A 16254-nucleotide genomic window follows, 5' to 3' on the forward strand; every position below is an offset into this window, starting at 1 on the left:
CCAATGTTGATTATAAATGTGTGTTTTGTGGATTGAGGGAAACCATTTTTCATTGTTTCCTAGAGTGTAAAAGGTTCAATGCACTTTTTGACTTGTGTGGTAAATGGGGGGAAAATTTTACATCAGAGGTTTTTATTTTGGGGGCTGGGTATAATCAGAAACAAAAGATCAAATGGCAATTGATTAATTTTCTGTTTGGAGAGGCAAAGATGGCAATTTATAAAACAAGAAAGAACAGAATCGAAAATAGGTGGGGTCAAGAGATTAAAACTTTATTTAAGGCTTATGTCAAGTCAAGAATTGTTGTAGAGTCTTATAAAGTATTATAAAGCAATGAATGATATAGAAACTTTTAAATTACAGTGGTGTTACAACTCATTTTTTTGCACTGTGATGGAGGAAGAACTAATTTCTGATTTGGTTTGGATTTGATGTGTGTTTAATATTTATGTTGTTATGATTGAATAAAGTTTGTTAATAAAAATAAATAAAAAATCAATCTCACTCTCTCTCTCTCTCTCTCTCTCTCATGGGAAGATGTACTCTTTGGTTTCACTGATTATCCTGATGATAATCTCGAAAAAAGATATATTTAATTCATTTATTTATTTACATTCATAAATAATGAAGCTATCAAGACTGTAAAAATGTGTGAGCTTTATAAAGTATTTATTTTTTTGACATTTACTTATTTTACTTCTCTTCATTTTTGGTACTGTATAATGTTAAACTTTTGGATTTGTACAAACAAACTAAACAAAAAAAGTTGTGTAAGTTCCGCCAGAGCGGAAGTTTCAGTTTCCTTTCAGTTTTGCTTCTGTCCTTCGTCTCAGGGATACATGTGCATGAATGTAAGTTAATTTATCTTTATATTTATCTGTTATTCTGTGATGTATTAACACTTTAATGTCACAACTGGATATCCAATCATTGTTCTTTAGTTCATATTGTGAGTAATGTATTTAATTAACACTTTATTTTTTAGCCGTATTGACTATTGTAATGGCTTGTTGGCTGGGCTGTCAAAAGCTACCCTAAACAAATTGCAGCTAGTTCAAAATTCAGCTGCTAGAATCCTTACTAGAACTAGGATGAGAGATCACATCACACCTGTTTTGGAGTCTTTGCATTGGCTCCCGGTCAAGTTTAGGGTTGATTTTAAAATCTTGATGCTTACTTACAAGGCTTTACATGGGTTGGCATGAGCTATTTGTCTGAGCTTTTAATCCCCTATACTCCGACGCGTAATCTTCGTTCATCTGAAACTGCTCTTTTAGTTGTTCCAAAAACTCGTCTAAGACTGATGGGTGATAGGGCTTTTTCCTCATCAGCTCCAAAATTATGGAATTTAATTTTACCGATTGAGATAAGGCAAGCTCAATCCCTTTGCATTTTTTTTAGGGTATATTTTTATTGAACGTTTGTATAAATTTTGTATAGTTTTGAATTGTTTTTGATTTAACATTCTCCTTCTTTTTTATTCTTTTTTCTTTTTTGTTTATTTCTAATTTTGTGTACTGTTTTTGTCCGTTTCTGTAAAGAGCTTTGAGATGTACATTTAAAGGCGCTATAGAAAATAAAGATGTATTTTTATACATTATTATTATTTATTATTTGGAGGCAATGCAGGTGGCCTTTAACTAAATCATTAGAAAGGAACACGTCAGTAGAGAAAAATATATGGATTATCATATGTTTACTTCAAATGTTTTCATATTCAAAGCAGTTGGTTTGCTTTATTTTACAAAAGCACAAAGTTTTGTTATTGTGAGTGTACACAAATAAAAGTAGACATTTACAGTTTTGAATGATGTATGATTAATGAATGATGTAATACATCAGTTGATTTTACTGCTATGTGGAAAAACTGGACTCCAGAGGGTTCAATTCCAACATAATGACTTTAAACACCAACCAATCTCCCCATATATGAATCTTCTTGATTAAAAACATATTTTTAACATTAGGCTAACTCTCCTTAACATTAGAAGAGTGAAGAACTTGAACTGAGAAGTAAGTGTAACCCCTATTTTTTTTTATTGGAGAAATAAGCACAGATAAACGGGACAGAAATCAAATCTCAAGATCCTCCGTATTTTTCTTATGTAAAAATATATAACAAAAGTTATAATTCTGCTGCAGGTATTGACTATACATATGTACACATCCATAAACAGATAACTTGCATTCATATACATGCCACCTAAGTATACTTACAGTACATGCACCTACTCCAACATACAGAAAACTCTCAAAACAAAACTCTCCAATCCCAACCACCCGCCCGTCCATCCGTCCATCCGTCCGCTTGATACACACCACACAGGGAGAAATTATAAAAAAACAAAACAAAAAAAACAACAAAAGGCCAACAATGGAATGGATCTCCGATCCAACTCAAATTAAATCAACATCCCTTTCCTCCAGGTCTCCTCGGCCTCCTCCCCCTAAATACTTTATAAAGGGTTCCCAACTTTTAGCAAACTGTTGTCTCTTATTCCTTAGATAGAATCGTAAATGTTCCAGATGAAGTGTATTTGTGATTTTGTCAAGCCTAAGCTGAAAAGGAGGAGTCGATTTATTTTTCCAGAATGTTAAAATAAGCTTTTTGTCCGTTAAAAGTCCAGAGGAAAGAAATTGTTGTTGTGACTTTGACAAACCAAGCTCATGTCTTGAAACACCAAACACAAAACTCATCTGGTTCAATAGATTGATTAGTGATTTCAGAGATGACACGGGAAATCTTGCGCCAAAAGTCTTGAAGACTGGGACATAATGCATAACTATGAATCAGCCGTCCTAAATTTGTCACATTTTGGAGAGATACTTAGAAATATTCTGGATAATTTTGTTTTAGAGTAGTGTAGTCTATGCAAGATTTTGAACTGGCAATGTCTGGAGTTTATAGAACATCTATTAATCTCTTCCAGGCTATCTGCCCATAAGTCATTTGAAATCTCTGACCCTAATTCCTCCTCCCATAAATGTTTTATTGAAGATGTAGCAGGTAATTGGGAGGCCTGGACGGTATTATAAATGCAGGATATAATTTTCCCTTTACCAAAATAATCCTTAAGGCAGGTGTAGCGTTAAGTGGTTCTAGCTTAACAATTAAACACGGGGAGAGATTTCCAACGTGTGCTCTCAAAGCATGACTTTATTACAGTGCCAGGTTTACCACTTCCCCCGCCTAACCACAAGGGGGCAATGTCACATCATGTCCTATAAAATCCTTTAACACTACATCCCCCTTTCTAAGATCAGTTGTACTGATACATAACTCATTGTCTTTTTCTCAAATATTCCTGTAGAACTATAAATCAAACTACATCTTAAGAACACTAAGCGTATGAACATTACCTGAAAATCTGAACTAAGAAGGTGGGGTAGACTGCCCAATCCTTCTACTGAGTGTGGGGGTTTATTCTGCCCCGTAGAAAATCACTCAGTCTCACCAGGGTTACCTGCTATTTAGTCACAAAGTCCTTCAGGTACCCTGGAGGTCGCCTCTCTCTTTCAGGGTAACGTGCCAGAGGCTCAGGACTGCATGGTTGAACTGGGCCCTGCTCTGCCTGATCTGGCCTCACTGGCTGACCAGTAAGTTGCTCTGGCTCTGGTAGAATGGTCTCCCCTGGTGTAGAGACGAGGTGGTTTCGGTTGCGGCGCAGGTTTCCTCGGGGAGTGTCAATGACATATGACCTCGGTGCTTCCGTCTGTCTTATCACTGTCTCCTTCTCCTTTGTCCTTTACCCAGACATGGTCGCCTGGTGTCAGTTTTGTGAGATGTTGAACTCTGTGTCTTTTGTTGAAGTTCCAGCTCAATCTCAGTCTCTTTTTCTGTTCCTCTTCTTTGAGTTTGGTTATGTCAGTCCAGCCTGGGTTGAGAGATGACAGAGTGACCGGAACAGTTGTTCTGAGCTGCCGGCCCATTAGCAGCTGTGCTGGACTGTACCCATTGGAGAGTGGTGTGGCTCTGTAAGCTATGAGTGCCAGAGTTGTAAGAGTTGTAAGAGTTTGTACCCCCAAATTGTAAGTCGCTTTGGATAAAAGCGTCTGCTAAATGCATAAATGTAAATGTAGATGCAGGTCTTTTTCCTTCTGGAGGAGGCCTTTAACTGTCCGCACAGCTCGCTGTGCCTCACCATTGCTCTGAGCGTATCTGGGGCTGGACGTTGTGTGTGTGAACCCCCACTGTGTTGCGAACTGAGTGAAGCATTCAGACGAGAACTGGGGTCCATTATCTGCCATGACCTCGGATGGTATGCCATGCCTGGCGAAGATAGACTTGCAATGTTCCACTACTGCTAATGAGGTTGTTGATGTGAGTTTAGCTACCTTAATGAAACGGGAAAAGTAATCTAAAACCAATAGATACTGGTTATAGTTACACTGAAACAAGTCAGCACCCACCTTTGCCCATGGTCTATCAGGGAATTCTGTAGGCAGCAGTGGCTCTTTGGGGTTGATTCTTTCTTTTGCACATATTTCGCAGCCCTCGACCACTTTCTGAAGCTGTGTACACAGTCCCGGCCACCAGACAGATTGTTTGGCTCTTTCCCGACACTTTGCTATACCTTGGTGTCCTGCGTGCAGTTTTTGAAGGATGTCAGTCTGTAGCAGCTTGGGAATAACTAACCTACATCCTTTCAGTAATAAGCCGTTCTCCACTGATAGCTCTTCCTTGACATGTGTGTACAGTGGGCAAGCTCTGTCTATTGTGGATCTGTCTGGCCAGCCCTCAGTACAGTACCTTTTCACTTGGCTCAGTATTTCATCATGTCCTTGGTGTTCCCTTATTTCTTGTAGCCTCTTTTCTGTAGCTGGGAGGGTTGACATGATCATGTTTACGTACAGGTTGACTTCCTCTTCCTGCTCTGGCTGCCCTCCGTCTCGCAACGGCACCCTTGATAGCACGTCTGCCGTGGCCAATTTCTTGCCGGCCACATGGGAGATGGAGAAGCTGAAAGCCATCAGTCTCATTCTGAGTCTCTGAATGCGTGGCGGGAGTTCATCCAGGCTCCTGGAGCCTAGTAACGGGACCAGAGGCTTGTGGTCTGTTTCAACGTGGAACGTGATGCCCACCAGGAAGTCTGAGAAACGCTCGCACGCCCATGTGATTGCCAAAGCCTCTTTCTCAATCTGTGCGTACCTTTTCTTGGTGTTCGTGAGTGCTCTGGAGCATTACGCGACTGGCTTGAGGTGGCCATCCTCCTGTCTCTGGTGTAGCACGGCTCCAAGTCCAAATGATGTCGCGTCAGCTGAGACGACCGTCTCCGCTTTTGCGTTGTAGAGCGCCAGCCCTGGTGGCGTGTTTAGCTCCTCTTTGATGCTGTTGAATGCTCTTTGTTGATCATATCCCCACTGAAACACGCTTTGCTTCTTTAACAGGTCCCGGAGTGGCTGTGTCTTTTCTGCCAGATGAGGTAAGTACTTTCCCAGGTGATTGACCATTCCGAGGAATCGTCTCACTCCGCTCACATCCTCAGGCTCCTCCATGTCTGTCACTAGGGGTGTGCATTGGCACTGCCCTCACAATTCGATTCGATTACGATTCACCAGGTAACGATTCGATTCAATTCGATTGCGATGCATCAAAATTCTACTGCACACAACAAGGCACATTTTTAATCAGTCATGAGGCAATACAAGCAGTCAGATATTGAACAACAGATTGTATTGGCTGCTATGTGTGTATTATCCCTCTCCTGTATCTTTGACATAAATGTCATAAAATAAAATAAAATTGAATGGTACAGGGTTTTGGATATGGCATTTTCAAACCTGAAAAATAAAACAATAAATCACTGCTTTCAGTGCTTTGAATGAGAAATATTTCTCTTCTCTCTGCTTTAGAACCATTTGAAATTATATAGAGGAATAATAACCAACTAAGCCAACTTTTTCCAGCAGTGAATATAAGTGTTTTTTTTTTACACACAGTAAAAAGCTCTAAGACAGGGCACTTCATGAACTCCTGTGCAAATATTAATCCGTAATTACAGTCACACTATTGTAACAACAACCACCAATATTCAGGGCAACACACGCAGTAACGTTGACACTAGGGACTCGTCAATTCTCGTGCTTGATTTTAGTGTGGCAGGCGCGTTAGCAGGGCGTAAGCAGCGCATATATTTTTTTCTGCGCCCATGTTAACAGATTAGAGCATTTACATCGCACGCAGAGGCGACACGGCAGCGCATCGCAGGAGCAGCAGTGCCGCGATAGTTTCGGCGCCGAGTCTATTTTTGCCGCGCTGCTCACACTGATTTAAAGCCACAGTGGATTGTTCTTGATCAAAACTGACCAGATTAACATGGAAAATAACAAATTTCACCATGAAATCATGTAGTGGAGTGCCCCGTGTGTTTCACAATCACCATATGACATCCAGAGCTGTTAAAATTTTTTAAAACACAACACTGCCAGAAGTTTTTGCCCAAACTTCAAAAGCCTGTTTAAATTTTTAAAACTAGAAGCATATATTCACTTTAATGTTAACTTACATTTATCATGTGAACTACTTATATACAACAAGTTATATGCATGTGTGTTTGGGACAGAGGGGAACACGGTCGCATTTGCAGCATATGCTTCCCATCATAAATCAAAGCACGAGACAGACGGGGCTCGGAGGAGAAGACCGGAAAATGTGACATAATGTACAATATTTGTCTGTATTTGCAATATCTGCGCGAGACAAACGCTGCCAGTGTGAATCCACAATGGGGGCGCGGGCTCCGGCTTTCCATACCCACCGCTCCGCGTGCGGTGTGAAGCCGGTGTCAGAATCCGAAATGTGCCCAGATGTCCGCTTTCCAAGCTTTGGGTGCGTTTTTAATTACCCGTCTATCGCGGTCATCTCCCTCCGCCTCAGCCATCTTGATTGTTGTTGTTATGACCCTGGAAGTAATTGAAACTTCACAACTTTATTGGCCAGAAAATAAACGGTGACATAATTGATTATGGCACTTTGCTGCATCGATGCTGAATCGTGCATGCCCCGCATTGCGATGCATCGCTGAATCGATTATTTTTGACACCACTATCTGTCACTGCCCTCACTTTGTTAGGATCTGCTCTCACGCCGGCTGCATCTACGATCTGTCCGAGAAATTTGACATGGCCTTTTGAGAATTCACATTTCTCACCTCTCAGCATGACGCCTGCCTCCTGCAGCCCCCCCAGCACCGCAAGCAGTCGTGTGTCGTGCTGGGCCTGTGTGTCTCTGTACACGAGCACATCGTCCATTTGGCACAGGACGCCGTCGAGTCCCTCCAGTATCAGAGACATTCTCTTCTGATAGTGTTCAGGTGCCGAAGATATGCCGAAGCAGAGGCGGTTAAAGTAAAACCTCCCAAAGGGAGTGAGGAATGTTGTGAGGAGAGCGGACTCCTTGGCAAGGGGAATTTGCCAAAACCCTGAGTTTGCATCAATTTTTGAGAATACTTTGGCGCCTTCTAGCTGTCCCAGTGAGTGTTCGACTGATGAGAGCATGTGTCTTTCTCCCTCTTGACTGACTCGTTCAATTTGGTCAGATCCACGCAGATGCGCACCTCATCTTTGCCAGGCTTTGGTACAGTTACCATTCCAGCGCACCAGTCTGTGGGTTGTTCAACCCTTGAAATCACCCCCATCTCTTCCATGCGCTTGAGTTCTTTTTTTATTTTAGACATGAGAGGTAGTGGGATTCGTCGTGGGGTTGATATGGAGAATGGTTTGGCATCTGTTTTAAGCTCTATCTTGTATTCACCCACCATCTTGCCTAGCCCTTTGAACGGTGTGGGGAACTGCTCCTTGACTCTCTTGGCTGAATTCAGTGCCACTGTGTCTACTCTAGCCACTAGCCCTAATGCCTGGATAGCTGGATGTCCCAGTAGGCTAAACTTCAGACCCAGGACTACATACACTTCCTGTGTGGTGCTATTACTGTCTGTTCCTATGGTAGCTGTGAACTTCCCTTTCACCGTGATGGGCGTCAGACCTGGACCCTGCAGCAGTTTCTTTGCTCTTTCTAGCTTTGGAAACTGCCCTTTCTGAAATACATCTTCAGATAGCACTGCCATGTCTGCTCCTGTATCGATTTTGAATACAGCTGTGTGCTCATTCACTTTAAGGTTGATTAGCCAGGGTTCACCATCTGATCTGACTGTGCCTAGGAAAGCTATTCCCTCCTCATCTGACTCTGCTGTGTTAACTTCGTTGAGAGCCCCTGACCTGCACACTTTTGCATAGTGACCCTTTCTCTGACACTGGTTACATGCTACTTCTCTAGCTGGGCACTGGTTTTTGCTGTGTGCTGGCGTTCTACCACACCACATGCATCGTGTCTGGTTACCTGGCTGTGTCTGATAACTGCTTTTATAATTTGTTCTAGCCTGACTTTTCTAATGTCTTCCTTTGCCTTTGTCAAACTTGTGTTTTGTTTGAATACTGTCCACGTCTGTGGCCTCTGCCTTAAAGTTACTCTTCAACAGGTCCTGTTGTTTTTTCACACTTTCGCTCGAGAGCTTTCCGCTCTCTCCAGCGTTAGCTCCAAGTCCAGCTGCAGTTGCTCCGAAAGCTTTTCGCGCAAGCCTACAACAAGTCTGTCACGGACCATTTCGTCGTGTAGCTGTCCATAGCTGCAGTGCTCTGACAAGCAGTGGAGTGCAGTGATAAAACTGTCCACAGTCTCTCCTTGTTCCTGCTGTCTCTTGTTGAATTTGGCAAGCTCAAAAATAAAATTTCTCCTCATCACGAAATGTCCCTCTAGCTTCTCTTTGACAGTGTTGTACACGCTTGCCTCCTCCTCCGTCATATGAAGTGAAGTCACGATATCTTCCGCCTCGTCCCCCATAGTATAGATTAAAGTGTTCACCTGGTTTTCATCCGGTTGTAGCTCTAAACCCGATGCAATCCGGAATCTCTCAAACCTTCTAATCCACTTGGGCCACTCTTCTGACTTTGTGAAGTCAAACTTGGGTGGTGGAGGGATCTGGAATCGTAGTTTGTTTTGGAATACGAAGTGTAATCTTGTTGGCTGGTGAGTTGATTAAGGAGTGGTGTGGGATAGCATCGGCCGATGGCCTGTATAGGTTCTGGTAGCAGTGCTGTCTCAGCTTCTGGTTGAAGCTAATAACTTGGTTGGGATGGCAGGGAGGCAGGTGGATAGTATGGAGTATAGTGAACTAGAGGGGAATGGCAGTGATGAGAGGAGGGAAAGAGGTAGGGAGGGTACGCAGGGATAAGAAGGCAGCTAGTCGCAAAAGAAAGAAAAATGGTGATGCTTGTTCAAATGGGACAGAAAGTGAGGAAAGAGACGATGAAAGGAAAGATCCCAAAAAAGTGTTATTTAATGTAGTGGTACGATTTGAGGGAGAAGGAGGAGTTATACGAATTGATTCGCTTAAGTTAACCAACATAATAAGAGAACAGGTAGAAGTGAAATATGCAAGAATTTTGGGAGATGGAAATTTACTTGTAGGATGTAATAATGAAGTACAGATGGAAAAATTAAAGTAGTAAAAGTAGCAAGAGTTGGGGAGAAAATAACTGGTGGTAGTAAGGGAGTGATGTACGGAATTCCACATACTGTTAATATGAAAGAACTGGTGGAGAACTTGAGAATGCAGAATAGGTCAGTTAAAAATGCTGTAAGAATGACAACAGGAATTGAAAAAATAGAAACGGAATCTGTGTTGGTTGAGTTTGAAACAAAGGATGTACCAAAAGAGCTATATTATTGATTTATGAGATATAGCATAAGGGAATACGTACCCAAGGCTATAATTGCCAGGAATTTGGGCACAGGACTAAGGCATGTAAAGGAAAGAGAAGATGTGAGAGGTGCAGTGGGGATCATGAGTATGGAAAGGGTGGGGAGGAAGCAAGGCCAAAGTGTTGTAATTGTGGAGGGAGTCCTAGACTGGCCTTTTGGGGATGTGAAGTAATGAGAAAATAATTTAAGATACAACAGATAAAAACAAAAGGAAAAAATCTTATGTTGAGGCTGTTAAGAGAACTGAAAAGGAAAAGGAGCGTCAGAGCAGAGAAAATGTAAGGGGGGGAAGGGAGTTATTGGATGAGAAAAATTTAGATGTTTAAATGATGGAAGTAAAACAAGGATAGAGATTAGTAGTGGAAAGGAGTCTGCACTTGATCTTACACTGGTTTCTAGTAGTATGGCAGCGATATGTGATTGGAGTGTCTATAAAGACGGAACAGTAGGAAGTGATCATTAGCCAGTGTTGTGTAAAATCAACATTTCTTTATCTCAAAGTACAGAAGGAAGAGGAGGAAGATGTATATTTGAGAAGGCTGATCGGGAAAAATTTCAGAAAGAAAGTGACAGATGTCTGAGTCAGATTGATTATAATGATGATATAGAAACACTTGGAAATAAAATAAAACAAGGTATAATAACAGCAGCGATAGAGATTGGAGATTCCAAAAAGTAAAGGTAATGTAAAGAGGAAAACAGTACCATGGAGGGATAAAGAATGTAAAGAAGCGGTCAGAAATAGAAACAAAGCATTTAAAATAATGAAAAAATAATTTCATGCACATGTTTCAATATAAGTATGCCCATGCAATAATAAGGAAAACGGTACGACAGGCAAAAATAACATATTGGAGGAATTACTGTAGTTCAATTGGGAATACAACTCAGATGGGAAAAGTGTGGGCAATGATTAAAAATATGGGTGGGGACAGGAGAGAATGGAGTTGAGTGCAGTGACGAATAAGGAAAAGACTGAAATGCTAGTAAATACATTTGTCACTGTCCACAGCTCTAATAATATCTGAAGAAGGGAAGAAAGGCAGAGAGAAAACTAAATTTGAAAATTTAGAGGCACTAAGGATGATGAGAAATGTTGAGGATGAACAAAATGTACTATTTTACATGGGAGAGTTGAATAGAGCAATAGCCAAAACTGGGAAGACTGCACCAGGAAAAGATGAAATTTCTTATGGCATGTTGAAACAGTTAAGTGAGGAGGGGAAGAAGTTGTTGATGCTGTACAATAAAGTGTGGGAGGAAGGGAAACTACTAAACATCGCCAGTGTGTGCTCTACTAGTTTATTGGGCTCAACAGAATCATCAGTTTCCTCGCTTATACCAGCTGGCACTGGCATTTTCATGTTCAACCACATCCTCTGTTCCTTGTGAAAGGATCTTTTCCAAGGCTGAAGAGGTTTGTGTCCAAAAGAGGAATCGTCTAAACCCCAACACACTTAAAAAAAATCTGTTCCTTGATGATAATCCTTCCTTTCCCCATCCCAAGCGGCTGTGCTGCAGTTTGCTCCACTACATCCTCAGACCCATAGGCTCTACACTGCACTAAAACAGCACAATAAACTGTGCACACTGCACAAAAAACAGTAACAATTCTTCACTTTTCCCACCCCAGACTGCTCTATACATTTGTTACTGTATTTGTTAACGTTAGTTAATAAAAATAGAGCTGTTCATTGTTTGTCCATGTTGGAGAATGTTGTAAATGTGGAAATTTACATTAACAGAGATTATTAAATGCTGTAGAAGTGCAGTTCATTATTAGTTCCTGTTAACTAATGTAGTTAATTCATGTTAACTAATGAAACCTTACTGAGTAAGGTTCTTCTGTAATCTGGGTGTGTATTAAAGGTGTTTATTGTGTTTTGACTGGTTTTGAGAATGATGTGAGAGAACAATGTTTGATGAGTGATGAAAGGAAAGGTTGTGCATGATAGTAAATGATTTTTGCCTCTTTTAAAATAGTGCATAGAATTTAGTGCCTTATTAGTTTTTGTAAAGTGCCTCAGTGGAGCTAAACTTTTTTTTTCATGTCCAACAGCGGTGAGTCAGTGAAAGACGATGGCATCTATGGATTGGCAACCTGACACACCAGATAAGCTGGAAGAAGAGCAGCTGAAACACAAGAAAGGTAATGAAGAAAAGAATATCAGTAATGTTAAAGCTGTCATTCAGGAAATGTCATTAATCTCTGTCTCTATTCCAGTCAAGATGAGCAGCAGCGTTCACACTGGACCCCGAGTTAATCTGAATGCCCAGACAGGAGCAAAATTAAATGCTCCTATATTAAATGAAAACACCTTCCAAGGCCCAGTAATCTTGAACTTCAACCCTGCAGGAAACGGTACTGTCACTATAGCTGTGCTTACCAACATTATCCGTCTGCAATAGCGGAGGCTGCACTTTCAGGACCGCATTTCTAGGACCGCATTTCTAGGACCCTATTTTTTTGTGACAGCGCCACCTACCGAATCGGAGAACCACAATCCCAGGAACGCATTTCCAGGACCCTAGTTTGGAGATCCGAAAGAAGTGCCACCAAGGCAGTATTTGAACCCATTTTTTTTTTAGGTTTTTAAAGGTTTATTGCACCCAAATACTGCTTTCTTTATTGCAATTAAATCTGGTTTCTAGGAATGTTGAGTAATTATTGGGTCCAAGTTGCATAATTTAATAACTCATCAAGTAAAATAAACAAGGAATGGTATAGCCTTTTCAGTCAATCACATTTTCAAGTACAGAGGGAATACACAAGGATGACTCTGGGGTAGATTTAAGATTGTGTATATGTTATAAAATATAGTGCAACAGTTGAATTTGAACACACACAAAAACAAATTGGTTCATGACGTGAACTACATAGGAAGAACTTCATGGACAACGTCTGCACTGACTCCTAAGAGAGAGAAAGATAGAGAAGTTAATGAAATAAGGAACATCTAATTTAAAATTTTAATTTTTCAAATCTTAGTCACCACAGAGCACACACATTATATACAATACAAAATTATATCAATCTTCACACCAAATAATGTTCATATTACTGTTATTGCATACTGTTCAAAGATTTGGGTGAACAGGTTCTTGAAACATTCATGTCAATAAAGTGTATCTGAACAGAGAAAAAAAAGAGAGAGAGATGCAAGTGATCTGAATAGAAATAACATGTTATTTCTACAATAATATGACTTTCCTGTACTTTAAATATTTAAAACACACATTGTAGCAGCACTACCTACCAACTGGATGCTGTCCCCTCTTTTCAACAAGTTCATTTTATATAAATAAATAGACATAAATTAGGGCTAAGTCTAGGACTTGACCAATTAATTAATCTTTTGTCATACTTCTGCCTGCCCTGAGCTGTGTCCTCCTTGAAAGCACTTCATAAAGAGTAGCTACAGTACACAATACATGACACAATCTGACACGTGGTGTTTTAACAGTCAATTATTATGATGGCCTCTGTTATGCCTGACTATAAAAACGTCATAGGTCTCAATCAACATTATAAAACCATGCCAAAATGAAGAGACGTATTCATAACATGTCATGTATTGTGTGGTAACGTTAAACAGGCTGACTGTGAGCATGTGACAGCTAAAACATTACGATTATTTTAACTTAATTAAAATGAAGAAAAAACAACAAGTAACAAGCTTTCACAACGAACGTAATACAGTTGTCTTAAGACACAATTGTGCTGTCACTAAGTCAACACAATTAAGTTTGCATGCAAGTTTAGTTAAACGAATGTGCTAACAATTAATTTACAGCACTATCTAATATAGCCTACATGATATGCATTCAAGACTATTTAGCAAATCACGATCACTTCGGCTACGTTAACTGTCCAATGAAATGCATCACGATGGTTTTTGATGTTAAAATAAAAACTGATTCACATGTGATACTCACAATCTGATCGTCATCCATCTTTGCTTATCCTCTAATTCGCTAGGTGGCGTTGTCAATAAAAATCTAGGGTCCTAGAAATGCGGTCCTAGGACTGCGTTCCTGAAAATGCAGCCTCCAGTTGTGCAGGCAGATGCTACTCGTGCTTACTGACACACACTGCTTACTAGCAGTCAGTTCATTGATTGATAAGTGAAATAATGCTCAGTGGATATGTTCACATGCACAACTTTTGTTTCAATCGTACTTAATTCATTGTGTTTGATGAATCTGATTGCAGTGTTTACACTGAACAAAGAGATTGGGTTGATATGCGCATTTATACACAAATCAGGCATAACATTAAGACTAGTATTGTGTTGGTCCCCCTGACCCGTCGAGGCATGGACTCCTCTAGACCCCTAAAGGTGTTCTGTGGTATCTGGCACCAGGATGTTAGCAGCAGATCCTTTAAGTCCTGTAAGTTGCGAGGCGGGGCCTCCATGGATGGAACTTATTTGTTCAGCACATCCCACAGATGCTCGATTCAGAGTCCTGCACGGGTCCGATTTTGTAAACCCGCACCCGCCCGTACCCGCAGTGCACAAAAAAAACAGCATCCGACCCGTTTTCCGACAACAGCACTAAATAAAATCCGCACCCGACCCGCTTAAAATAGAACCGACACCCGACCCACACCCACAATAAAATCAGTTTAGCATAAATATTTATTGCCAGCATACAGAAGTTATTACACGACCATTAACACAAGGACAACTTCAGCAGGGACATTCTAAAACGCTTAACGTAGGTAAGACACTGTTATTAAGCGACCAAACTCAGTAAACATAATACTAATAACGTATACTATGTACAAAAAATCCGATGAGCCCAGAATATGAAAGCAACGCGGGAAGAAAACGCTTAACGTGCTTAATGTAGGCTACTAAGACAGTGTTATTAAGAGACCAAACTCAGGAAACATAACAAAAATACTGTTCGATAGAACTGCTTGTGCTTGGTTTTGTTACCACAGTTATCTGCGTGCTTCCTCAGCGATGAAATTCCACATTTGCACATCTTTTCTTCAACTCCTCATGATCCATCTTGACGACTGCAGTGCAGGCAGATCGCGCGCGTGGGCCCTTGTCTGACCCGACCCGCACCCGTATCCGACACAGTAGGATGTTTTTCACCCGTTTCAGCAATATTCCGTGCAGGACTCTGGCTCGATTGGATTGAGATCTGGGGAATTTGGAGGCCGAGTCAATGCCTCAAACTTGTTGTTGTGCTCCTCAAACCATTCCTGAAGCATTTGTGCTTTGTGGCGGCCCCCTACGCAACAAACGGAGATGCTCTGTGTATTCTGACACCCTTCTATCAGATCCAGCATTAACTTCTTGAGCAATTTGAGCTCCAGTAGAAGAATATTACTGAATATAAAAATGCAGTAACTGGCAATATGAACTTATCCATTGTTGTTCAGTCGTTGTACAAATAGGATGATTGGTCAGTGTAGTATTTGTCCCACCCATCCTCCACTGTGATTGGACGGCCGGGTAAAAAGTGACCGTGGCAAGAGCTACCTATTACCCAAAGATGAACAGTTTATTTAAAAAAAAGAACGGCCAAATCAACTTGTGAAATATTATTAAGGTACATATTGCATCAAAATGCAATGTCATCAGTTTGCCTAAATTAGAAAACACAGAATGTTCAAATGTTTTACGCACCATTTAGCAGGTGTAAATTTCTTTCGTACCAACTAACATTTTGAAAATACGAACATTTTCGTGAATCCGAAAATTTACATCAGAATGGCTTTACGAACAATTGACACACAAATTCGTTCTGCTCGTGTTTCATGAATGAGGCCCAATGAGCATATGAACCATTTTCCGTGTTGCTTATACTTATCACGCAGTAAAAATACCCTTCCTCACAACCATCGTCTGTGGATGAAAGTCTGAATAGTGGGACGTTGTCCTACTCCACTTTACAGACAATGATTGGATAGAGAGTTTCAGAAAGACAGGACACTGGTTTATGACACTTTATTCAATGGGAAGAACAGCTCTTTCCACAACACCATACGTCATTAAGCTATTTCAAGATTGTTGCACATGCGCAGTACTTTCAGTTTTGGTTTTAAACCCAACCATATGTTCACATTGTGATGAGTCTCCTGTTGATCCTGCTACGGCCGGCCAGTGGCTGTGGCTGGGAGACTCGTCAAGTGAACTATGTCCACCTGTTCTTTTTTCTTCCCTCTACTTCCCTCTTCTCTAAGTTTTTGGAGGATATAGTGGTTTTCTGGTTGCTTCGCTGGAGTTCGGTTTCGGTAAAAATTGGCTAGTATTTATATATTTGAGGGGGGGGGGTTTATTGTTGGATATGCTTTTCCCTGGTTAGGTTAAGCAGGGAATCCTTAACAGGATGCTCTGATCTTTTTTATTTTAGTTTGTTTTGTTTGTACGGTGAAAGCAGTTAGAGCAGTTGTCTCGGGAACACGTCCTTGTTTTGAAGTGACGACTTGTTAATCGGTCACTATTTCAAACACTGGTTTATAGAGTATAAAAGCC

At 40.8% G+C, this 16254-nt stretch overlaps 1 protein-coding gene across 1 annotated transcript in view; it reads left to right on the forward strand.

Moving 5' to 3' along the window:
• The first annotated feature begins 801 nt into the window (after positions 1-801).
• Positions 802-16254, forward strand: part of LOC307136873 (NACHT, LRR and PYD domains-containing protein 12-like) — a 44939-nt gene continuing 29486 nt past the window's right edge. Inside the window, exons 1-3 of the mRNA XM_079834195.1 lie at positions 802-851; positions 11820-11909; positions 11985-12122. Of these exons, the coding sequence (XP_079690321.1) occupies positions 11840-11909; positions 11985-12122 (208 nt within the window). The 5' untranslated portion in view covers positions 802-851; positions 11820-11839. The remainder of the gene's footprint in view (positions 852-11819; positions 11910-11984; positions 12123-16254) is intronic.

Source organism: Gobio gobio (assembly GCF_949357685.1).
Source record: "Gobio gobio genome assembly, chromosome: 14".
NCBI classification, from domain to species: domain Eukaryota; kingdom Metazoa; phylum Chordata; class Actinopteri; order Cypriniformes; family Gobionidae; genus Gobio; species Gobio gobio.